The sequence below is a fragment of the Trichosurus vulpecula genome, chromosome 4 (genome assembly GCF_011100635.1).
Source record: "Trichosurus vulpecula isolate mTriVul1 chromosome 4, mTriVul1.pri, whole genome shotgun sequence".
Lineage (NCBI taxonomy): Eukaryota > Metazoa > Chordata > Mammalia > Diprotodontia > Phalangeridae > Trichosurus > Trichosurus vulpecula.
Window position 1 is genome coordinate 268,305,143 of NC_050576.1, and position 24,282 is coordinate 268,329,424.

At 39.4% G+C, this 24,282-nt stretch overlaps 2 protein-coding genes across 2 annotated transcripts; one reads left to right on the top strand and one right to left on the bottom strand.

Moving 5' to 3' along the window:
* Positions 1 to 3,325: 3,325 nt before the first annotated feature.
* LOC118847472 (eukaryotic translation initiation factor 4B-like) lies at positions 3,326 to 5,272 on the top strand. Its single transcript, XM_036755956.1, has one exon. The coding sequence runs from the start codon at positions 3,336 to 3,338 to the stop codon at positions 5,163 to 5,165; it is 1,830 nt and encodes a 609-aa protein (XP_036611851.1). The 5' UTR covers positions 3,326 to 3,335; the 3' UTR covers positions 5,166 to 5,272.
* A 5,040-nt stretch (positions 5,273 to 10,312) lies between these two features.
* Positions 10,313 to 10,826, bottom strand: LOC118847679 (60S ribosomal protein L26). Its single transcript, XM_036756256.1, has one exon. The coding sequence runs from the start codon at positions 10,785 to 10,787 to the stop codon at positions 10,350 to 10,352; it is 438 nt and encodes a 145-aa protein (XP_036612151.1). The 5' UTR covers positions 10,788 to 10,826; the 3' UTR covers positions 10,313 to 10,349.
* Positions 10,827 to 24,282: the final 13,456 nt, after the last annotated feature.

Below are 24,282 nucleotides of genomic sequence, written 5' to 3' on the forward strand. Positions count from 1 at the left end.
AAAAAACAGTCCCTGCCAAGGATTTCAGCTTTTACAAGGGAGAGACAATACATTTAACAGATCATAAAACCCAAATAGATCTTAAAAGGTAGAAAGGATTTCAACAGGCACACTTGAGAGACAGAAGGACTATTCCAAAAAAAATTTTTTTAAGAATAAAAAAGAGGGGGAAACACTATGGTAAAACTAACTACCACATTGAACAAGTCCGATATAACATACAATATTCAAGCAAATAGTCCCACCTAGTTCCCTCATGTCCTACTGTTAGCCTCTTAGGTGTCTTTAGTGTCCCTCCTCACAGAAAACGGACAGGAAGTTATCCTGTACCTCATATTTGAATTACCTCGGGTGCTTGTGGGGGAGCTGGGGACCCTCTACTCACCTTTATTTTTTTCTTCTGAAAACTGCCTTTTCATATCCTCTGACCATTTATCAACAAAGATAAAATTACTTGCTTGAAGTCACACAGCTAATAAGTTTCTTAATAACACATAGCAAATGCAGTTTGTATTAGGTTCTCATTACCACAATTATCCTAGTTTCATAACAAAATTGCATTCAAATCAAATCTGTATTTTTAATTACAAAATCAAAATCTCAATTTCCCAGGGCTATTAGTGCTTTAAAATTTAAAGCCCTGAGTTAAAAATACTTAATAAATACTTGTTGAATGCAAAGACCAACCAGAATTCCAGAGGGCCAATGATGAAGCATTCAATCCATCTCCTGAAAGATAGATGATGGAGTCAAAAAGCAGAATGAGACGTATTTTTAAACATGGCCAATGTGGGAATTTGTTTTGTTTAATGATGCATATTTATTCCATGAGCTTTATTTTTATTTCAGTTGAGTAAAAGGGATTGAGAAGGGGAAAAAGAGAGGTGGGGGGCAAGAAACGTATGAAAGGAAAAGTGAGTCACTGAAGCATTTAAAAATGCACAGACAAGAACAGAAGGACAGAAGATGGCTGGAAGGAAACAGAGACAATGACAGCTTTGAAAGTTACATGTTGCAATTAGTATATATACACTTAAAAGGAAAAATAAGTTGTATGCAATAATTCCCTTATTCTCTTCTACTTTGAATACAGAAATACTAATTTTATTTTGATGTCTATTAAAACTCAAAATACTTGCAGAACTAAATTTCTCTGCTTAATTTCTTATTAGTCAATCCTAAATACTGCCAGCATCATCTAAGCACAAAATACAAGCCTAGGCAAAGAAGCCCTTTTCCTAAGTTTGTTGTCTAACATAATCACATTTCCCAGGAATTGAGAAGGCAATTCTTTGGTTTCAGAGGAATGACTCTGAAAACTCTATCCCTACTTCTCCTAAACTTCAGGCTGAAATAAGTTTTAAAAGAAATGCAGTATCAAAAAATGTGTTAAATAGAGGCGATAATGTCCCAAGGAAATTGAAAGTAATATTTGTTGATTTAGATGATTCGGCCATGAATAACCCCAAGAATAATCTAGAATTGATCTATAATCTTCAAATCATTTTAAAAAGTTACATACATATAGCCTCAAAAAAATAAATGGACTTGCCAGTTTTCAAAAATATCATCTTCAAAGAAAGGTTCATGGTAGCACTCTCACCTTTCCATAAATGTTCTATTTATTTTCTTTCAAAAAAAAGCCACCCAAAGAGCCAAATAAATTCCTTTTGTATTCATAACCTAGCCTCCAAACCTTACCTTTGGGTGAAAGACAGTGAGAGATTCCCAGTGGCAGCCTCAAATTCCCATCCCCTTGCTTTGGAGCCCAGGAGAGTCTAAAGACTAGGGAATTTACTCCCAGAAAGGTCTTTTGGGGCAGAGTACTGTATTTCCTAATCATATTCCAAATTATCTAGATAGCTAATTTTCACTCATTTATTTCTCCTTTGTAATTTAAGAAAAACTTTTTTTTAAAAACAGCCTTAATTAATTGCAATTGTTACCTTTGGGGGTTTCTAAGAACTTAGTGCAATTTCTTTCTAATTTTCTTTGGTGGCCTTGCTTCTAGTTTACATAAACAATTAATTCTGTCATATAAAGCTTTGAAAGTTCTATTTCAGCCTTCCCAAAAGATATTCCTAGCTCCTGATCACCTCCTTCCCTCCTGTCATTGTGAGTATCTGTTCGCATTATCCAGAACAGGGTCTGGGTGCAGGCAATGGTGGGAGTGGGGTAGGCAGTCCCTCCTCATAAACCCATCTTTAAATCACTCTTTCCACCTCTTAATTAAATTTGACTCATTTTTAAGTTGCTCCCTGATTTAAGGAAGCTTTATTTTATGGTCAAGAAAGGATTGTTATGAGGTAGCTGTTAAGTTCCAGATAAATTTAAAATATAAATCACACACTTATTTTTTTTCTTCCCTCTGGGATTACTTTCAAACTAGTTGCCCTCCTACATTACATCAAAACAATAGATCTATCAATTTTCAAGAAAAAAGTGATTTAAGTGCTGTTTACCCCTCTTATAGAATTTAATTCCTGTTTTTCCTTAAAACAAATTTTATAGAGTTGTACCCCAAAACTCACTAAACTATTTTACACATGTTAAGCTTTGCCTAAGTGCCTTATCAAATAGGACAAAGAGAAGGGAGTGAGTTTCTAGAATTGGCCAATGCCCCAGGAGTCCTCCCCTGCAGTCTTAAAATGATTAATCTCTAAAATCCTTAATGATTAATCTCCAATCTCCTTAATTTCCAGACCTTCAAAATCTACTAAAATGTTTTTTAATAGTTACCATAATTTGGAAATTTACAGTAAAGATATTACATTCCAGTTATAAATTCAGTCTCTAATTCATTTATAATGCCACAAATTTCTACACCAAAAAAGAAAAAAAAAAAACAAAACCCCAAACTAGCAAGGGCTGAAATGATAGGAAGAAAGTATCTTGCAAGGTTGTCGTTTTTTTTAACCTAATCTCCAGCTGAAAGCCTAAAGTGTGAGTTAGTCCCTATTTACTGGGACAGAGAGTTTGGCATCAGATTACAGATTACAAACAGCTAGAACTGTTTCAAGTATAAAACTATGAAAATTTATTAATCTTCCCCAGCATCCTAAACTCTTTTGCTGCAGCTTTTTACAGCAGTCTTTATGACTGGTTGCATTTCCCCTTTAGAAATCTTTCAAGGTAGATGAATCTACAAATAACACTGAACACAATACAAGACAAAGATTTTTCTGAGCTTTTGTGACCAAATTGTTCATAATTACCATTAAGTTGCTGTTCTCAGCCACTGCTAGAAGCCTCAGAGCTAAAGTGAAGGAATAGAAAAGGTTTTTTGCCATTAGAAAAGATAAAGAAGCCTTTGCGTTCTCTCTCCCTCTCCCAACATGGCGGCTTCAGCTAAAAAGAAGAATAAGAAGGGGAAGACCCTCACCTTGACAGACTTCCTTGCTGAGGATGGTGGCACCGGTGGTGGAGGAAGCACCTTTGTGTCCAAACCAGTCAGCTGGGCTGATGAAACTGATGACCTGGAAGGAGATGTTTCCACCATTTGGCATAGTAATGATGACGACATGTACAGGGCACCTCCAATTGACCGTTCCATCCTGCCCACTGCTCCTCGGGCTGCTCGGGAACCCAATATTGACCGGAGCCGTCTTCCCAAGTCGCCATCCTACACTGCTTTTCTAGGGAACCTGCCCTATGATGTGACAGAGGATTCCATCAAGGAGTTCTTTAGAGGATTGAATATCAGTGCAGTACGTTTGCCACGGGAACCCAGCAATCCAGAAAGGTTGAAAGGTTTTGGTTATGCTGAGTTTGAGGACCTGGACTCACTGCTCAGCGCTTTGAGCCTGAATGAAGAGTCTATAGGCAACAGAAGAATACGAGTGGATGTTGCTGATCAAGCACAGGATAAAGACCGAGATGATCGTTCCTTTGGCCGTGATGGGCATCGAAATCGGGATTCTGACAAAACCGACACAGACTGGAGGACTCGCCCTGCTACAGACAGCTTTGATGACTACCCTCCTCGAAGGGGTGATGATAGCTTTGGAGACAAGTATCGTGATCGTTATGATTCAGACCGGTACCGTGATGGTCCACGACGGGACATGGACCGATATGGAGGCCGAGATCGATATGATGACAGGGGCAGCAGAGACTATGATAGAGGCTTTGATTCTAGGATAGGCAGTGGCAGAAGAGCATTTGGTAGTGGGTACCGTCGGGATGATGATTACAGAGGTGGAGGAGATCGCTACGAAGACAGATATGATAGACGAGATGATCGGTCATGGAATTCAAGAGATGATTACAGCCGGGATGATTTTAGGCGTGAAGACAGAGGTCCCCCTCAGAGACCCAAACTGAATCTGAAGCCCCGCAGTGCACCCAAGGACGAAGATTCATCAGCTAGCACTTCACAGTCTAGCCGAGCTGCCTCCATCTTTGGCGGAGTAAAGCCAGTGGATACAGCTGCGAGGGAACGAGAAGTAGAAGAATGGCTACAAAAGGAACAAGAGAAACTGCAGCGTCAGTTGGAGGAGCCGAAACTTGAAAGACGGCCCCGGGAGAGACACCCAAGTTGGCTAAGTGAGGAAACTCAGGAACGGTCAAGGACAGGAAGTGAATCTTCACAGACTGGGAATACAGATCCATCTGGCAGAAACACACGAAGGAGGGAGAGTGAGAAATCCCTAGAAAACGAAACATTCAACAAGGAAGACGACTCTCGGTCTCCAACTTCCAAGCCTTCTAAATCAGATCAGCTTCCCTTAAAGGTGATGCCTGCACCCCCACCAAAGGAAAATGCCTGGGTGAAGCGAAGCTCCAATCCTCCTGCCCGATCTCAGAGCTCGGACTCTTCAGAGCAACAGTCTCCCACAAGTGGTGGAGGAGAGGTAACATCCCAGCAGTCTGAGGAAGGACCAGCTAATATTTCAAGGAAAGCAGATGAAAATAAGGTAGATGGGATGAGTGTGCTGAAAGGCCAAAGTGGGAACTCCAACCGTGGTCCAGTGGATGGAGGAAGTAAAGACCATTGGAAGGAGCCTGATAGGAAAGATGGCAGAAGAGATCGAGACTCAAGACCTGCATCTGAGCCAAAGAAACCTGAAGAAAATCCGGCCTCTAAATTCAGTTCTGCAAGCAAGTATGCTGCTCTCTCTGTGGATGGGGAGGATGAGAACGAGGGTGAAGACTACAACGAATAAACCTCCACGTCTTGTGCTTTCTCCCCATCTCTCGCCAACCTGCAACAATCGAGAGCAAATCAAACCTCTATCCAGACAAGACAAAATAAAACTCACCATCTCCTGGAGACCTTTCTTAACTTTTTTTTTTTAAGGAAAAAAAAAGGAAAACAATGAAATTCTTTTGCATGCTGCTGTAGCCTTTAAAGCATTAAACTAACTGGAGAAATTTCCAACCAGTGTAGTCAGAGAGAAAAACACGCACAGCTTTTTAAAAGAAAAGTTCTGGTGTGTTTTAGCAGCACCACATAACTGCCTGTATGATTAGTGCCTAGGTTCCTCCTTTTAGCAGAAACATTAATAATATTAATGAGTTGGTTTCTAAAAGCTGGTTGGGCTATAGGACAGATACAAGGAAGGAGGTGGGTTTTCTCCCTCTTAATTCTTGCTATCTTATTATGGCATATATGAATTCTGAAACATTATCTGAATAAAACTTCCATCCTTGAAGGTAGGATAGCTAGTCTCTGAGGTTATTTTAGTCTCCAGGAGGCTGCCAGCTGCTCCTCTCATTTAATCCCAAGCTGTTGGGGGCCAGTAAGGGAGGGAAATGTCGTCCAGTTTTACCCCCCAAGGGGGTGGTTGGGAGTTGGTACCAAGAGGACAAAACATACTACTTGGTGACCAGATGCAGTGGGAAGGGAAATCTGGGTCTGAGGGTGATGTAAATCCTTTTGGACCAGATAAAGTGAAAGGTTAGAATGTCTAGGAAACACAAGCAGTTATTTCTTGGAATATAGGTGTGGGAACTTCAAGATTCATCCATAATCTATTGCAATCCTGAATCTTAGAATTTTCGGGCCTTAAGTACAGTTAAAGTCTTATGTACTTCCATTACTACCCACTCCCCTTTTCTGCAAGTCTCCCAACTAACCTCTTCTGTTTATGTCACGTAACAGGTCATTTCTTGGGCCTCAGATACCAGGGAGCTGTCAGGTGAGGAATTGAGTTGCTATTCTAAAGCAAAAGAGCTTCCCATTGCTCCTTTTTGACCCCTCTTGCTACTCTTTGTTCCTCACCCTGGTCTGTGGCAGCACCAGCTTCCTTGATCCCTTGTGAGCACCAGGAAACTGGAAGAGGTGATCTTAGGAGGTGAATAAGGAATGGATTGACAGAGGCAACTAAATTGGTAGCCTTTCCCCAGCCTTTTTCTCCATTCATTTTGATGATTGATGTTTTTAGGAGTTATCCTTCTCTCCACTGGAATCCCACACTAATATTCAGATTTATTATGTGGCCTAGACCAGTGTGTGGCTTTTTATCTTCCCCTGAGAGAATAAATGATGATCATAAGAGAACTACTCAACAGGGCATTGGTTTCTGTTGCAACACAAAAGACCATTGTATTTGATTTTATGTGCAACTTTGTGAGGGTCAGCTTAGTGTAGATACTTTCTTCCCCCTTCACCAAATATTAGCACCTGTGAGAGGAGGATGCCATCCTAGTCTCTTAATACTTTCACAATTCTTCTCCAGGCAGTCTTAGATGATTCCCAGCCTAGCCAAGTTGGTGAGCTGGTATTTGTGTGGCTGCAGCAGTGGGTATATTGAATCATTTTATAAGGTGGAAATAAAAGATAGCCAAATTGAATAAATTACTAAATACAAGTAATTGGCATGGATTGGCCATTAGCTAGGAAGTGGACATTTAGAAAGCATATCCAGACTTAAGCAGTTAACAACCCATTTGCCATAGGTGTTGATAAGGTAGGGTTTGCCCTCTTCATTTCTACTCTCCTTCCAAATAGTTGTATCCAAGAAGCTGTTCTCTCCACTTCCCTTCTTGCTCCCTCTGTTAGACCAGGTACAAGGATTGATTTGCGTCCAGCACCTGAAGACGTGTAAAATTTGTACAAAGATATCTTGTATGAAAATGATTTGTAATCTGTAGACTTACTACCTGGGAGATGTCTTATGATGTAAAATCCCCATCCTCTGGGCTGTGGGATTTGGTGGTGTTTTTTTTTCCAGGTTTTTTGTTTTGTTTTCTCCAAATAAACCTAATCTTTAAAGTAGTTCCTTAAAAAAAAAAGATAAAGAAACAAAAATAATCTGGATGCTAAATATGGAAACAGGGCTTTGTTTGATATTTAGCATATTTTGAAAAATGTCTTATTAAATCAACCTAAGCAAACATCATATTCATTATTTAAATTAAGGGTCTTGGATGCTGTAAAGAGTGGGTTGTATTGTGTACATAAACATGTTTTCAGCATCTTCCCTGTTTTGCTTTTGTGTCAATTGGAAGCATGGTTTCTACGATATTGGACCTGAGTCAATAATTGATTGCTTCTCTTTCTATTGACAGGAATCCATTAATTGTTATACAAGTGTTGACAAAGGACAAGGATAACTAAGTGTAGGGTAATATTTAAGTGATGAAGCAGAAGAAACAAGGTGCCATTATTTCAGATGAAGGATAACCATTCATCTTAATAGGCAATACTCAAGAGACTTAATTAAAACAAGATCATAAACAGCATCACATATTAAACTTCAGGGTCAATAAAATCTTTAATACAGGGAGATTTTCCCTTTGGGAACCATTATATGTTACCAACAGGTTACATCAAAACAATTTCTTCTGTTGTGAATAGGGGACATTTGATATGTTTTCCCATTTAAAACCCTGGACTCTTTTGAAGCTCAAGTGTTTGAAATTGTTGTCACTGCTGAAAGTATTCCTGAGACACTCTTGAAAGAGAAGCAATACTGCATCCGTGGGTCAAGGAGAGACCCTGGGAAGAGAGAAATGGGGGATGGGGTAGAAGGAAAAGCAATGAACATGTGCTAGGAACTGTGCTAAGTGGTGATGATACAAATACAAACCAAAAGAAAGACAATCCCTACCTACAAGGAACTTATATTCTAATGAGAGAACGCAACTCAGGAAGGAGAGCTGAAAGGCAGGAGGAGGGGAGTGAAAAGAAGATATTCCCCACTTGGAGCATGCTTTGCAGTCCAGAAAGTCAGGCACATGGCTGGGAGGGGAATAAAGGTAGGTCGGCCTGAACCCCTTCACAAAATGGAGGTTGCAGGAGAAACTTACCAATGGAGGATGTTGGTCAAGGCTTGTAAAGGGAAATTACAGGATGAGGAGACCACAGGTGCTGAGTGAAGTTCCGGGATGTTGTAGGAGTGTAAGTGTGGTTTCGAAGTTCAGAAAGTGAGGAACAAGGTTGGGAGGAGAAGGAAGGCAGGCTACCCTGGTCCTCTTCACAAAATGGAGGCTCCAGTGAGAACACAATGTATGTAAATTAGTAAATAATATTATTATTTAGAGTGCCTGGCACATAGTATTGTTGTTGTTCAGTCATTTTTTCAGTCATGTCTGACTCTTCATGACCCCATTCGGTGTTGTTTTGGCAAAGATACTAGAGGAGCCAAGATGGCGGCTGGAAAGCAGGGACTTGCTTAAGCTCTCCCCCAAATACCTCCAAACACCTGTAAAAAATGACTCTGAACAAATTCTAGAGCTGCAGAACCCGCAAAATAGCAGAGGGAAGCAGGTGTCCAGCCCAGGACTGCCTGGATGGTTGCTGGGAAGGGTCTATTACACGGTGCTGGGAGCAGAGCGCACCCCATCACGGGCTGCACCAGGACAGACCAGACCTGGAGTCTACCAGAGCAGGCCTTAGGGCCATGAATCATTGAGCTGTGGCACTAACCAGTCTTCTCAACCCACAAACGCCAAAGACCACAGAGCAGGTTAGTGGGTAAACCGCTGGATCAGGTTAGAGAGTGGTCTGGCCCCAGCCCTGTGGGGCAGAGGAGGTGGGGTGGTGGAGCTCCAGCATTAGCTGCTTCCCGAGTCCATGGCTCACACAGTGGGTGGAATCAAGCTGCAGACAAGAGCAGGAGTGCAGGGAGAGCTTAGCCCTGCTCAGATCTGGGTCACAATCCTGGTTGGCAGTTCTTGGGGGAGGAGGAGTGCTGCTGTGGCAGAGCTTGTGGTGATGGTGGAGTAGAAGTAGCTCTGAAAACAGCAGTTCTTGGACCCTAAAGCTTGGGGCAAAAGCATTCTCTACTCTACAAGCAGTCATACCCTGACAAAAAGCTCAAAGGTCAAGTAGTTGGCTGGGAACATGAACAGGCAGCAAAAAAGGACTCAGACTCAGACTCAGACTTAGACTTTAGAATCTTTTTTTGGTGACAAAGAAGATCAAAACATACAGCCAGAAGAAGTCAACAAGTCATAGAGTCTACATCAAAAGCCTTCAAGAAAAATATGAATTGGTCTCAGGCCATGGAAGACCTCATAAAGGATTTGGAAAAACAAGTAAGACAAGTAGAGGAAAAACTGGGAAGAGAAATGAGAGTGATGCAAGAAAACCATGAAAAACAAGTCAATGACTTGCTAAAGGAGACCCAAAAAAATACTGAAGAAAATAGCACCTTAAAAAATAGACTAACTCAAATGGCAAAAGAGCTCCAAAAAGCCAGTGAGGAGAAGAATGCCTTGAAAGGCAGAATTAGCCAAGTGGAAAAAGAGGTCCAAAAGACCACTGAAGAAAATACCACCTTAAAGATTAGATTGGAGCAAGTGGAAGCTAGTGACTTTATGAGAAATCAAGATATTATAAAACAGAACCAAAGGAATGAAAAAATGGAAGACAATGTGAAATATCTCATTGGAAAAACCACTGACCTGGAGAATAGATCCAGGAGAGCTAATTTAAAAATTATTGGACTACCTGAAAGCCATGATCAAAAAAAGAGCCTAGACATCATTTTTCAAGAAATTATCAAGGAAAATTGTCCTGCTATTCTAGAGCCGGAGGGTAAAATAGAAATTGAAAGAATCCACCAATCACCTCTTGAAAAAGATCCCAAAAAGAAAACTCCTAGGAATATTGTCACCAAATTCTAGAGTTCCCAGGTCAAGGAGAAAATACTGCAAGCAGCCAGAAAGAAATAATTTGAGTATTGTGGAAACATAATCAGGATAATACAAGATCTAGCAGCTTCTACATTAAGGGATTGAAGGGCTTGGAATATGATATTCTGGAGGTCAAAGGAGATAGGATTAAAACCAAGAATCACCTACCCAGCAAAACTGAGTATAATGGTCTAAGGCAAAATATGGATTTTCTTTTTTTTTTTTTTTGTGTTCATTCTAGAGATTTAATTACAGCCATGTAATTTTTACTCTTGCATTTTCTCAATAGTTTCTTCCTTATATTTGCCCTTTTCCTTTCCTACTTGGCGAGATTTGGCTTTTCGCTCAAGGATCTTTTTGCGATCTTTGTCCAGCTTTAGCCTTGTGATTACCACCTTGCTGGGATGAATGCCCACATGGACAGTTGTACCATTAGCCTTCTCCCGCTGCACACGCTCAATGTAGATCACGTATTTCTTTCTGTAAACCTGGACCACCTTGCCAATTTGCTGACCTTTGTAGTGTCCTCGAACAACCTGGACTTCATCGTCCTTCCGGATGGGCATGGAGCGGACGTTGTACTTCTGTCTCAGCTCCTTCGACAGAGGGGACGACATGATTTTCCTCCGTATGTGGGAGGGGGCATTGAAATGCCTCTTGCGGTTCTTGCTTCGGTCAGAGGTCACAAAGGGATTGAACTTCATTTTGACCTCAGAGCCACGGCGGAAGAGAAGAGGCTGAGGACCTACTTCCCAAAATATGGATTTTCAATAAAATAGAGGACTTTCAAGCTTTCTCAGTGAAAAGACCAGAGCTGAATTGAAAATTTGACTTTGAAACACAAGAATCAAGAGAAGCATGAAAAGGTAAACAAGAAAGAGAAATCATAAGGGACTTATTAAGTTGAACTGTTTTGTTCACATTCCTACATGGAAAGATGATGTGTGTAATTCAAGAGACCTTTCTCAGTATTAGAGTAGTTGAAGGGTATATATATATATACATATATATATATATGGAGAGGGAGAGACAGAGAGAGAGAGAGAGAGAGAGAGAGAGAGAGAGAGAGAGAGAGAGGGCATAGGGTGAGTTGAATATGAAGGAACGATACCTAAAAAATTAGAGGAATATGTTGAGAGAGGGAGAAAGGGAGAGATAGAATGGTGTAAATTATCTCACATAAAAGTGGCAAGAAAAAGCAGTTCTGTTGAAAGGGAAGAGGGGGCAGGTGAGTGGGAATGAGTGAATCTTGCTCTCAACAGATTTGACTTGAGGAGGGAATAACATGCACACTCATTCAGGTATCTTACCCCACAGGAAAGTAAGGGGAAGGGGATAAAAAGTGGGGATGATAGAAGGGGGGCAGATAGAGGGAGGAGGTAATCAAAAGCAAAAACTTTCGAAAGGGGACAGGGTCAAGGGAGAAAACTGAATAAAGGGGGACAGGATAGGATGGAGGGAAATATAGTTAGTCTTTCACAACATGAGTATTGTGGAAGTGTTTTACATATTGATACATGTGTGGCCTATGTTGAATTGTTTGCCTTCTTAGGGAGGGTGAGTGGGAAGGGAAGAGGGAAGAGAATTTGGAACTCAAAGTTTTAAAAGCAGATGCTCAAAAAAAAGTTGTTTTTGCCTGCAACTCAGAAATAAGATATATAGGGAATGCCCTACAAGAAAGTAAGGGGAAGGGGTTGGGGAGGAGTGGAGTGACAGAAGGGAAGACTGACTGGGGAGCAGAGCAATCAGAATATATGCCATTTTGGAGTGGTGGGGAGGGTAGAAATGGGGAGAAAATTTGTAACTCAAAATCTTGTGGAAATCAATGTTGAAAACTAAAATATTAAATAATAAAATAATTGTTAAGGGGAAAAAAAGATACTAGAGTGGTTTGTTATTTCCTTCTCCAGCTCATTTTATAAATGAGGAAACTGAGGCAAAGAGGATTAAGTGACTTTGGGGTCACACAGCTAGTAAGTGTCCGAGGCCATATTTGAATACAGAAAAATGAGTCTCCTGACTCCATTCCCTGCGCTCCATCTACTCTTAATAAATGCTTTCTCTATCGAGGGGATGCCCATCAACAGGGGAATGGCTGAACAAGTTGTGCTATATGGTTGCGATGGAATATTATTCTACTATAAGAAATAATGATGAGGATGCTCTCAGAAGACCCTGGAAAGATTCACATGAACTGATGCAAAATGAAGTGAGTAGAGCCAAGAGAAGAGTGTCCACAATAATAGCAATATTGCAGGTTGATCAGCTTTGAATAACAGACAGCTCTTCTCAGCAATACAATGGTCCAAGACAATTTCTAAGGATTTAAAATGAAAAATGCTTTCTGTCTCCAGAGAAAGAACTACTGGAGTCTAAATATAGGTTGAAGCATATATTTTTTTAACTTTATTTTTCTTGGGTGTTTTTTTGATTTGTGTTTTCTTTCGCAATATGACTAATACAGAAATATTTTTGCGTGACTGTATATGTATAACCTATGGCTTGCCTTCTCAATGATGGAGGAAAGGAAGAAGGGAGAGTCTGGAACACCAAGTTTTAAGAAATGAATGTAAAAAGTATTCTTACATGTAATTGAGGGAAAATAAAATATTAAATAATTTTAATAATAAATGTTTTTCCTTCCTCCCTCCTTCTGCCAAGAGGTGAAAGGCAAGTTTCATCATCAGTTTTTGGAAGTCATGATTGTTTGATACTTTGGTCAGAGTTAAAAGGTCTTTCAACATCGTTTCCCTATACATTCTTATTATGGTCCTAATGTAAATTGTCTTGGTTTTGCTCATTTCACTCCACAGAAGTTCATACAGGTGCTCCTGGGTTTCTCTCTAAATCCATCATAGTCTTTGTTTTTATGGGGAAAAAAATTCCCTTACAACCATATGCCACAATTTGTTCAGCCCTTTCCCAAATGATGGGCATTCCCTTAGTTTCTAGTTCTTTGCTACAACAAAAAGTGCTGCTATAAATAGTCTTGTACATATGGTTCCTTTTCTCTCTGTCCCTGATCTTCTTGGGGGTACATGTCTCTCTAAGGGTACTCTCATTGACTCACAGGATATATCTAGTTTAGTGACCTTCGGGAAATAGTCCCAAGTTGTTTTCCAGAATGTTGAACCAAGTCACAACTCTACCAACAGTGGCCTATTCTCTTGCCATCCAATAATTGTTGTTTTCTTCTTTTGTCTTCGTTGACAGCCTTATGTAGATATGAAGTAGGATCTCAGTGTTATTTCAGTTTGCATTTCTCCAGTTATTAGTGATTTGGGACATTTTTTCATATGGTTGTTGATAACTTGCATTTCTTCATTTGGGAACTGTCTGTTCCTATTAGAGAATGTCTCTTGGTTTTATATGTTTGTGTCAGTTCTTTGGAGACCTTGGATACTGGATCTTTGTGAGGGCAATCTGAGGTAAAGATATTAACCCCCCCCCATTGTTTCCCTTCTGATTCTAATTGCATTTAATTCTTGTGCAGAAGCTTTCCAACATTATATAATTCAAATTGCCTGTGCCTTATTTTATTTGCTATCCCTTGCTTAGGTTTCTAATTTTTTTATGCTATCACTTATCAGCTAGGTCACATAAACATTTGGAATTTATGTGGCATAGGATAAGATGTAGGTCTAAACTTAATTTCTCCCTGACCTATTTCCAGCTTTCCCAATAGTTTTTGTCAAATACAGCATCCTCACCCTAGAAGCAAGAGTCCTTATTACCTATTAAATACTGTGCTACCACATTTGATGACTTCTGCATTTTGTTTAAGGTGTTAAAGTTCACGTAAGAATCTAGTTAGAGCGAAAAGGCTCTTCTATGCTTCTGGTCCAAGTGAGTTGCTTGTCAGTGCTTTTTCAAACGCAATGAAAAGAATCATAGCCAACATTTATTTTGAAAATAAATTTTTATTATTATCTTCTACTTCCTATGTCATCATAATTATCCTAAATATTCCTTCCCCTCCCCTTTCCAGAGAGCCACCCCATATAACAAATAGTGTTTTTAGAGAGGAAAAAAAGATCAGCACAACTGAGCAATACACTGGCAAAAGTTCAGAAGCATGTGCAAAATGTAGCAACTGCGAACCTCCCACCTCTACAAAGTGTAGGTTGAAGGTGTACTCTATTTTTTCATTTGATTCATGCCTAATGTTATGATTTTGTTAAATTTTCTTTGGCTTTGGTTTATCATTCATTGGTTCTCTCCATTTACACTAATGCAGTTACCATTCATAGTGGTTTCTCGGTTCAGCTTACTTCATTCTGCCTGAGTTCGTATAGATCTTTCCATGCTTGTCTGTATTCATTACACACATTTCACAGGACAGTAACATTCCATTATATTCATGCATAACAATTTATTTGGCCATTGACCAATTGATGCATATCTACTTTGTTTTAAATTCTTAGCTATCACAAAAAGTGCTCCTATAAATATTTTGGAGCATATGGGGGCTTCTTTCTTATCAGTGGGATCCTTGAGGTATAAGCTCAGTAATCAAGTTTCTGGTTCAAAAGATTTAAACCTTTAAATTGCTTTATTTGCATAATTCCAGATTGCTCTCTAAAATGGTTGTATAACTTGATAGCTCTACCAGCAATATGTTTATATGTCTATCATTCCATAAACCTTCCAACATTGAATACTGCCAAATTTTGTCATTTTTGCCAATTTGCAGGATGTGAAGTGAAACTTAGAGTTGTTTTGGTTTGTATTTCTCTTATTACTTACTTGGAGCATTCTTTTATATGGTTGTTATAGTTTGCATTTCTTTTGAGAACTGCTGTTTTATATCCTTTGACCACTTTTTTATTGGGCAATGGCTATTAGTTTTTAAATATACATATATACACATACACCATGCATGCATACAGAAACACACAAAAATGTGAGAGAGATACGATGTTTCTCTTCTAATTTTTTAATAGTACGATCTTTAATACTGAGGTTACATATCCATTTAAGAATGTGTTGTGGAATATGGGGTGAGGTATTAGTCTAAATCTAATTTCTGCCAGAATGCTTTTTTTCCCTCAGTAATTTTTCTGAAACACTGAACAATGAATTATTGGATTCTACAGTTTATGATTCTCCCTTTTCTAGTCTGTTCCATTAGTCTCTCATCGATGGTTTGGATGACTGCTGATTTATAATACAGTTCGAGGTATGGAAGTACTATTCCCCCTTCATCCCTTCTTTTTTTTCATCGTTTACCTTCAAATTCTGGATCTTCTGTTTTTCCAAATGAATTTTGTATTATTTTATCAAGTTCTATAAAATATCCTCTTGGTAATTTAGTTGGTATAGCATTAAAAGGGTACATTATGTTTGGTAGTATTGTCATTTTTATTATGTTGGCATGGCCTAGGCATGCAAGTTGTTCTTTATTTCTTTAAGAAGCACTTATACAAGACTGTATACAAGTCTTTTGTGTGCTTTGGTAGATTGATTCCAAGTTATTTATGCATTTTGTAGTTATTTGGAATGAGATTTCCTTTTCTATTATTGCTTCTCCTATTTTTGTTTATTTTATCATGATAAAAATCAGTGTAAAGAGAAACTGAGGTATGGAGTTCTGAGTAGAATCAATTTATTAGCAAGTTTTGCAATTGTCAATAAAGTGAATCCAAGGATCCATCTGATAGAGCAACTCTTTTAAACAGTTCAAAAGGTAGTAGTACCAAAAATAGTCTAGTGATGCAAACTAAACTAAGACTGTGATTGGTCCAACACTGAAATGAAGGGTGGGCTTACATTTAGCTTGACTCAGAGAGAGGATTTCCATAACCCATGGCAACAAGAAAAAAAAGAGATTGACTCACACGCCCTGGAAAGTTTTGTGGTGGGTAAACATTCTATGACCAGGTTGACTCATCTACCCCTATGGTCAGCAAAAGCTCACAGATTTGAAGGAAGAAGGCCTTACTTTAGTGGTGGGAAAAGGTCCCACTGTTGAATGCTCCTATAGATAAAGAGAGATAATTTGTAAAAGAAGATGGGTACCTTGCACTGGGTGTGACCCGAGCAGTTTGGTGCTACAAAATCCTACTTGTCCATGGGGAGTTGGAACTCCTGGGGCCAACTGGCACCTGAGGTAGAGGGAGAGCATGGGGTGAAGGAAGAGATTTTGAGGCAAATGGAATAAAAGGTAACCAAGGGAGGGTATAGATCAGTGATGGGCCATGTAATCAGGGACATGGTAGGGGAGGGACCCTACCTTGGGGCAGTGTCTTCTCTGACACCTTCAAAAATTGAAATTTTTCCAGTACTAAGGCACAATGGAAAAGGGAAATCCACAGGGCAAACTCTACAAAGCAGTGGCAGAAAACTGCCTAGACGATGGTAACTTAGGAAGTTTTAATTGCATAAAGAATACAGAGAAAAGAAAGAGACAAGATAACGATAGGGGTCAAGAATCAAAGAATATGGATCTAGAATAGATAAGGGGGTGGATAATAAAGAGAGTAAGTGAAATCATTTTTGGAAAAGAATGCAAAAAAGGTGAATTTTTAAAAAAAAACTAATTAACGGGACTAGTTGAGGAGGAGAAAAGGAAGGAAGAATCTATTTGACTAACTAAAGAGAAAAGGAGAGGAGATTATTTAACCAGATAAAAGCAAGAGAGAAAAAAAAGCTCTAATAAGCAAAACTCCAAAAGGAAAAGGGTAACAAATGAGAGGAGGGGGATCAAGGATGAAGGAAAGAGAGTCAGTGGGAATCAGACCACCTTAAAAAAAATAAAATAAAAAAAAAGTCACTTTACTGAAGGAATATACCATAATGTTTATATTGTAGGGGGAGGGGAAGCACAAAAAGGGAAAAATCTTAACTGAAAAAAACTATTAGACACAGATGGAGGAAAACATAAATCTAACTTTCATAACTTTAATAGTGAATGGATTAAGCAATCCAATAAAATGAAAAAGAGTGACAGATGGGATAAAAAAATATGCTGCTTAAAAGAAACACATTTTAAAAACAAAGAGATACATAAAATGAAACTGAGGGGACAGAAAAAAAAATTACTATCCATCAAGTGAATCCAAAAAAGCAGGAATTGCAGCCATGGTATATGACAAAGCAAATATAAACCTTATAAAAGGGGGATAATAAATAAGAAATTATATGCTTCAAATGCCCTAGCATCCAAATTCACAAAGTAAACATCTGGGGTACAAGAAGACAGAGATGATAAAACAATAGTGACAGGAGACTTTAATATCCTTCTCTCCATTTTGGATAAATCTAACAGAAAGATAAACAAAAGGGAAGTTATGGAGACGAACAAATTTTTGGAGAAAATAGAATTAAAAGACTTATGGCATTTTCTAAATGGGACAGGAAAAGAATACACATATTTTTCAGTGCCACATGAAACAATTAAAAAATTGACCTTGTCCACTATGGTCCAGAGATATTGCAAACAAGTGTAAAAAGGCAGAAATAGTTAATACATTCTTTACAAACCGTAATAAAGTTAAAATAATTATTTTAAGGACCACAAATAAAAGATATAGCCCCAAATAAAGCATTAGCAATGAAATCCTAAGTAATGAGTATATCAAAGAATAATTATGTAAAAGATATTTTGATATATGATATATCTATATATGATATATATTTGATATATGACAATTATGAAACAACATGCCAAAATTCCTGGGATGTAGCTAAAACAGTCCTCAGGGAGAAAAATCATATCCTTACAAACATACATTGACAAAACAGAAAAAATGGATTAACAAACTGAACCTATAATCCTAAAATAGCACAGAAGTGGAGATATTAAAAATTAGAGGGGAAATAGATAAAACAAAAACAAAACAGACACAAAAAACTCAGAAATGATAATTAAAACTTAAAGCTGGTTCTTTGGAAAGACTAATAAAATTGATGAACCTTTAGCTACTATGATTAAAAAAAGAGACTAGAAAATCAAACAATAAAATAACAACGAGCAAGGTGAAATTGCAGCCAAACTGCAAAATAAAAAAGATTAGAAAATATAATGCAGTTTCATGCTAACAAAATGAGAACACACAAGAAGTAGAGGAATACCTTCAAAAACATTTTTAAAAATCTAACTTATCAGAAGACCAGAGAGAGATCCAGAATAAAAAGGAAATAGATCTAAGTATAAAGGGCCTACAAAGAAAAAATTCCTGGTCCTGGCAGATTCACAAAAGGATTCTATCAGAGGCAGGATTCAAATTCAAGTCTTCCTGGCCCCGGATCCATTGCTCTATCCATTGAAATAATTTAGCTGACATCTATATAGCATTTTATGATTTACGGAGCCTTTGATGCCCATTGTCTTTTTCTGGCCCTCCCTCACAATGGCATAGCCCTGTGAAGTAGGTAGCACAAATATCACTTCTACTTTAAGGTTAAATGTGCCTAGCGATTAAATGATTCATCCAGGGTCACAAAGTACAAGAGCCAAGATTCAATCCTAGGTTTTCTGATACCAGGTCCCCAAGCCATACCTAGATTTTAGTGATGACTAAGAAGAAATAGAACACTTACTTTTCCTTTGCTTCTGAATCCAACATGGGCTATATACCTTGCTATACTTGAAGGCCTAGTTCAAGTTTTATCTCGTCTTGAAAGCTAAAATGATAGCTTTAAAAGTTCTTTCCCTTTTATAAAGTATAAGGGCAGATTTTACTAAGCTTCCTTTAATTCCCTCTTGCTCTGGCTAAAATTTACCAAAATCTATGATGTATCGATTGGCTTTTTGGATTTCGTTTTCTCTTCTTTTTTTTTTTAAATTCATTATTATAAAGAATGGCTCATTTGGAGGCAGAAAAGGCATATAGTAGGAAACCTAGATTATATAAAACAAAAGATCAATTTAAAAAATCTGTTTAAAAAGAACACAGTGTCTGCTTATGAACTTTCATTGTAGATATTTTGTTCTACAGATTGGAACTATGAAATTCATTACATATCAGATTCCCTTAAGCTTTAATGTCCCTGCCTTGAGTTGTCTTAAGCAACATCTGAGGGATGTTGGATGTAAGGACCAATACAGTCCTGATACCGGTCTTGATACGTACTTGGAATAGAATGGCTTCCTGGTGTTGACATAACTAAGAGGGGGATGAGATTCCATGATCCTGGGCCCAGGCACAGCTCCCTAGGCAGGCCCCTGACCCAGAGAGACTTTACCTTCTGGCTTGGTTCCCTTTAATTTAAACGTGTTTATTTACATATCTATCTTCTCTGATCTTTCTAATTGTACCTCTCACTTATTGTTGTGAAAGATTTGTGATTTTTGTTAGCATTGAAGTCCCTTCGTCAACACAGATCATAACTGGTGACTGGTAACTCAGTGAACATTTACATTAGCACTGGCTATGTGCTGGGCACACAGCTGTGCTAAATGCTGAGGATTCAAAAAACAGCAAAACACAGTCCATGCCCTCAAGGAGAGTACATTCTAATAGGGGAGAAAATATATCAAGAACTACTATGTAATACAAGATATGTATGGAGCAGTTGGAGTAATTCAAAAGGGGAAGGCATTAGCAGTTGGAGGGAAGGGGAACCAGGAAAGGCTGCCTACAGAAGGGGAGATCTGAGCTAAATCTTAAAGGAAGCCAAGAAAATGAAGAGGCACTGGTGACTTGGCACTGATCTCCTCAGCTTCCTTAAGTCCCAACTAAAATCCTGCCTTCTACATGAACCCTCCCCAACCCTTCTTAATTCTGACATCTTTCCTTTATTAATTATTTCCTATTTATCCTATATATAACTCATTTGGCACACATTTGTTTTCATGTTATCTCCCTGTGGCCAGAGCGGCCTTTGTTTTCTTTGAGTGACTCAGTTTATCTCATTGAGCCTTGCTGGGCCATGCCTGGGAGCAGAGAACTTCCTGTGTGATGAGTCATGGGGCTGGCTGAGGGGAGGTGTTGACTCCAGAGCCACGCTCTATTGGGTGTTAACCTAGGGGAAGGGGCCAACTCAAGAACCAATCAGCCCTGGTCATTCAGGCAGCGCTTGATGATGTCAAAAACTCTATAAGAGGGGAGAAGACGGCTTGAAGGCTCCTCTTTCCTTTTCCGGTTGGCGTGGGAGCAGTGGCAAGCATGACTCTGGGCCGGCCCTTGCTCTCGGGCTGAGCCCAGATGTTGGTAACTATGAATTGTATTGGGTCTGTCTGTTGATATTTGTAATTTGTTTGTATTTAGTTCTGAAGTTCAGGATGCTGGCTTTTTCCCCCGAACTAAATGAATGTTCTGAACTTCAGGGTGCTGGCTTTTTCCCCTGAAGTAAGTGAATGAATCTGTATTGGGTCTGTCTATTGATATTTGTAATTTGTTTGTATTTAGTTCTGAAGTTCGGGGTGCTGGTTTCGTTCTCCCCCGAACTAAATTAATGTTCTGAACTTCAGGGTACTGGCTGTCTGTTCCCCTGAACTAGCTGACTGTAATCTGTATTTGGCCTGTCTGTTGATGCTTGTCTGTATGCTCCCCTGAACTAAATGAATGTTGGATTAAAGAAAGCTGGTCAACCCCTTCACCGTGCTTTCCTTGTTTAAGCAGATAAAAAGAACCTGTGCTTTTCCAGTGTGCCCGGCAGCCTCCTGGGTGCCGGCTGTGGGGGTATCTTATGCCCCCACAGAAGCTACTAGCTGGATTGTTAAAACACTCCCTCATTAGATTGCAAGTTCCTTGAAGGCAAGGTTTTTCTTTTGCCTCTTTTTATATCCCCAGTGCATAGCACAGTGCCTGGCACAGAGTAGGAGGTTAACAAATTTTTATTGAATGAAAGGCAGAGCATTCCAGGCATGGAGGCCAGTTAGTACAAAGGCATGGGCAAGAGAAATCATTCTATTCTAGGTGAGCATAGCTAGATTGTAGAGAGCATTAAGAGGAATATGGTGTAAGAAGTCTGAAAAGGTAGGAAGGGTCAGGGTTATGAAGATTTTTTTATTATAGCTTAATATTTTCATTATACACAATCTTAAATATCAAAGTCAACTAACCATGTGTTTACAGCTACTCATGTTTTTGAATTATTTTCTATTTCTTTTTTTCAATTCCATACTTTATTATTTAATATTTTTTAGTTTTCAGCATTGATTTCCACAAGATTTTGAGTTACAAATTTTTTCCCCATTTCTATCCTCCGTCTACTCCAAGATGGCATATATTCTTATTGCCCCATTCCTCAGTCAGCCCTCCCTTCTGTCACCACACTCCCCCTTTTCCCCTTACTTTCTTGTAGGGAAAGATAGATTTCTATGCCCCATTGCCTGTATATCTTATTTCCCAGTTGCCTGCAAAAAACAACTCTTTTTTTTGAGCATCTGCATTTAAAACTTTGAGTTCCAAATTCTCTCCCTTCTTCCCTCCCCACTTACTCTCCCTAAGAAGGCAAGAAATTAAACATAGGCCACACATGTATCATCATGCAAAACACTCCCATAAATAGTCATGTTGTGAAAGACTAACTATATTTCCCTCCATCCTATCCTGTCCCCCTTTATTCAATTTTCTCCCTTGACCCTGTCCCTTTTCAAAAGTATTTGCTTTTGATTACTTCTTCCCCCATATGCCCTCCCTTTTAACATCCCCCCTTTCTTAATCTCTTCTCCCTACTTTCATGTGGGGTAAGATACCTGAATGAGTGTGCATGTTATTCCCTCAAGTCAAATCCGATGAGAGCAAGATTCACTCATTCCCCCTCACCTGCCCCCTCTTCCCTTTCAACAGAACTGCTTTTTCTTGCCACTTTTATGTGAGATAATTTACCTCATTCTATCTCTTTCTTTCTCCCTCTCTCAATATATTCTTCTCTCATCTCTTAATTTGATTTTTTTTTAGATATCATCCCTTCATATCCAACTCACCCTACGCCCTCTATCTATATGTATGTATATTCCCTTCAACTACCCTAATACTGAGAAAGGTCTCATGAATTAGACACATCATCTTTCCATGTATGAATGTGAACAAAACAGTTCAACTTTAGTAAGTCCCTTATGATTTCTCTTTCTTGTTTACCTTTTCATGCTTCTCTTGATTCTTGTGTTTGAAAGTTGAATTTTCTATTCAGCTCTGGTCTTTTCACTGAGAAAGCTTGAAAGTCCTCTATTTTATTGAAAATCCGTATTTTGCCTTGGACCATTATACTCAGTTTTGTTGGGTGGGTGATTCTTGGTTTTAATCCTATCTCCTTTGACCTCCAGAATATCATATTCCAAGCCTCTCGATCCCTTAATGTGGAAGCTGCTAGATCTTGTATTATCCTGATTGTGTTTCCACAATACTCAAATTGTTCCTTTCTGGCTGTCTGCAGTGTTTTCTCCTTGATCTGGGAGCTCTGGAATTTGGCGACAATATTCCTAGGAGTTTTCTTTTGGGGATCTTTTTCAAGAGGCGATTGGTGGATTCTTTCAATTTCTATTTTACCCTCTGGCTCTAGAATATCAGGGCAGTTCTCCTTGATTGAAAGATGATGTCTAGGCTCTTTTTTGATCATGGCTTTCAGGTAGCCCAATATTTTTAAAATTATCTCTCCTGGATCTATTCTCCAGGTCAGTGGTTTTTCCAATGAGATATTTCACATTGTCTCTCATTTTTTCATTCCTTTGTTTCTGTTTTATAATATCTTGATTTCTCATAAAGTCACTAGCTTCCACTTGCTCCATCTAATTTTTAAGGTAGTATTTTCTTCAGTGGTCTTTTGGACTTCCTTTTCCATTTGGCTAATTCTGCCTTTCAAGGCATTCTTCTTCTCATTGGCTTTTTGGAGCTCTTTTGCCATTTGAGTTAGTCTATTTTTTAAGGTGTTGTTTTCTTCAGTATATTTTTCAGTATTTTTTTTGGGTCTCCTTTAGCAAGTCATTGACTTGTTTTTCATGGTTTTCTTGCATCACTCTCATTTCTCTTCCCAATTTTTCCTCTATTTGTCTTACTTGCTTTTCCAAATCCTTTTTGAGGTCTTCCATGGCCTGAGACCAATTCATATTTTTCTTGGAGACTTTTGATGTAGGCTCTTTGACTTTGTTGACTTCTTCTGGCTGTATGGTTTGATCTTCTTTGTCATCAAAAAAGATTCCAAAGTCCAAGTCTGAATCTGAGTCTGTTTTCACTGCCTGTTCATGTTCCCAGCCAACTACTTGACCCTTGAGTTTTTTGTCAGAATGTGACTGCTTGTAGAGTAGAGAGTACTTTGTCCCAAGCTTTATGGGCTGTGCTGCTGTTTTCAGAGCTACTTCTATACAGGGAACTCTGTTATACCAGCACTCCTCCTCCCCCAAGTACCGCCAACCCAGACCGTGACCCAGATCCAAGCAGGCTCTGCACTCCCGCTCTGATCCACCGCTTAATCCCTCCCACAGGGTAGGCCTGGGGCCAGAAGTAATGGCAGCTGGAGCGCTGGAAGCAGCCCCAGAACTGCACCATGCCCCCAGGGCTAGAGCTGACCTCGCACTCCTTTCACTCAGATCTAGAGGTTTTCCACTAACCTTCTCTGTTGTCTTTAGCATTTGTGGGTTGAGAAGGCTGGTAACTGCCACAGCTCAATGATTCAAGGCCCTACCACCTGTTCTGCCCAGCTCTTGGTCTGGTTGGTCCTGGCACAGCCCATGCTGGGCTGTGCTCTGCTCTGCTCCCAGTTCTGTGCGATAGACCCTTCCCAGCGACCATCCAGGCTTTCCTGGGCTGGAGCCCTGCTTCTCTCTGCTATTTCATGGGTTCTTCAGCTCTAGAATTCGTTCAGAGCCATTTTTACAGGTGTTTGGAGGGACCTGGGGGGGGGAGCTTAAGCAAGTCCCTCCTTTCCAGCTGCCATCTTGGCTCTGCCCCCTATTTTCTACTTCTAATGGGGGGGTCATATTCTGGGAAAATGGTGGAGTAGGTCAGAAATTTCCAGGCTCTCCAGATTTCCTCTGCAAACAATCACTACCAAATGAATATAGAACAGCAAAAATAAAGGGGTAAAGCAGTTGTCCTCCTAAGATAACTTGAGAGGACCTCAGAGAAGACAGGACCTCCAGGAGCTGAGGTTTGACCTGAATGGAAGTGTAGACAGTTCTAGGTCAATTCCACTGAATTAACAAACTGCCCCCGGGGGCAGCAGAGTGGGAGGGTGCATAGGCCTCAAGAAATTTCACCTCAAGAACTTTTACCTCACAATCTTTCACCTAGAGGTCAGCAGGTATTGAATGGG

Bases quoted from the DNA above. Each gene is read 5' to 3' on its own strand.
- LOC118847679 (XM_036756256.1), bottom strand. From the start codon at position 10,787: ATGAAGTTCAATCCCTTTGTGACCTCTGACCGAAGCAAGAACCGCAAG.
- LOC118847472 (XM_036755956.1), top strand. From the start codon at position 3,336: ATGGCGGCTTCAGCTAAAAAGAAGAATAAGAAGGGGAAGACCCTCACC.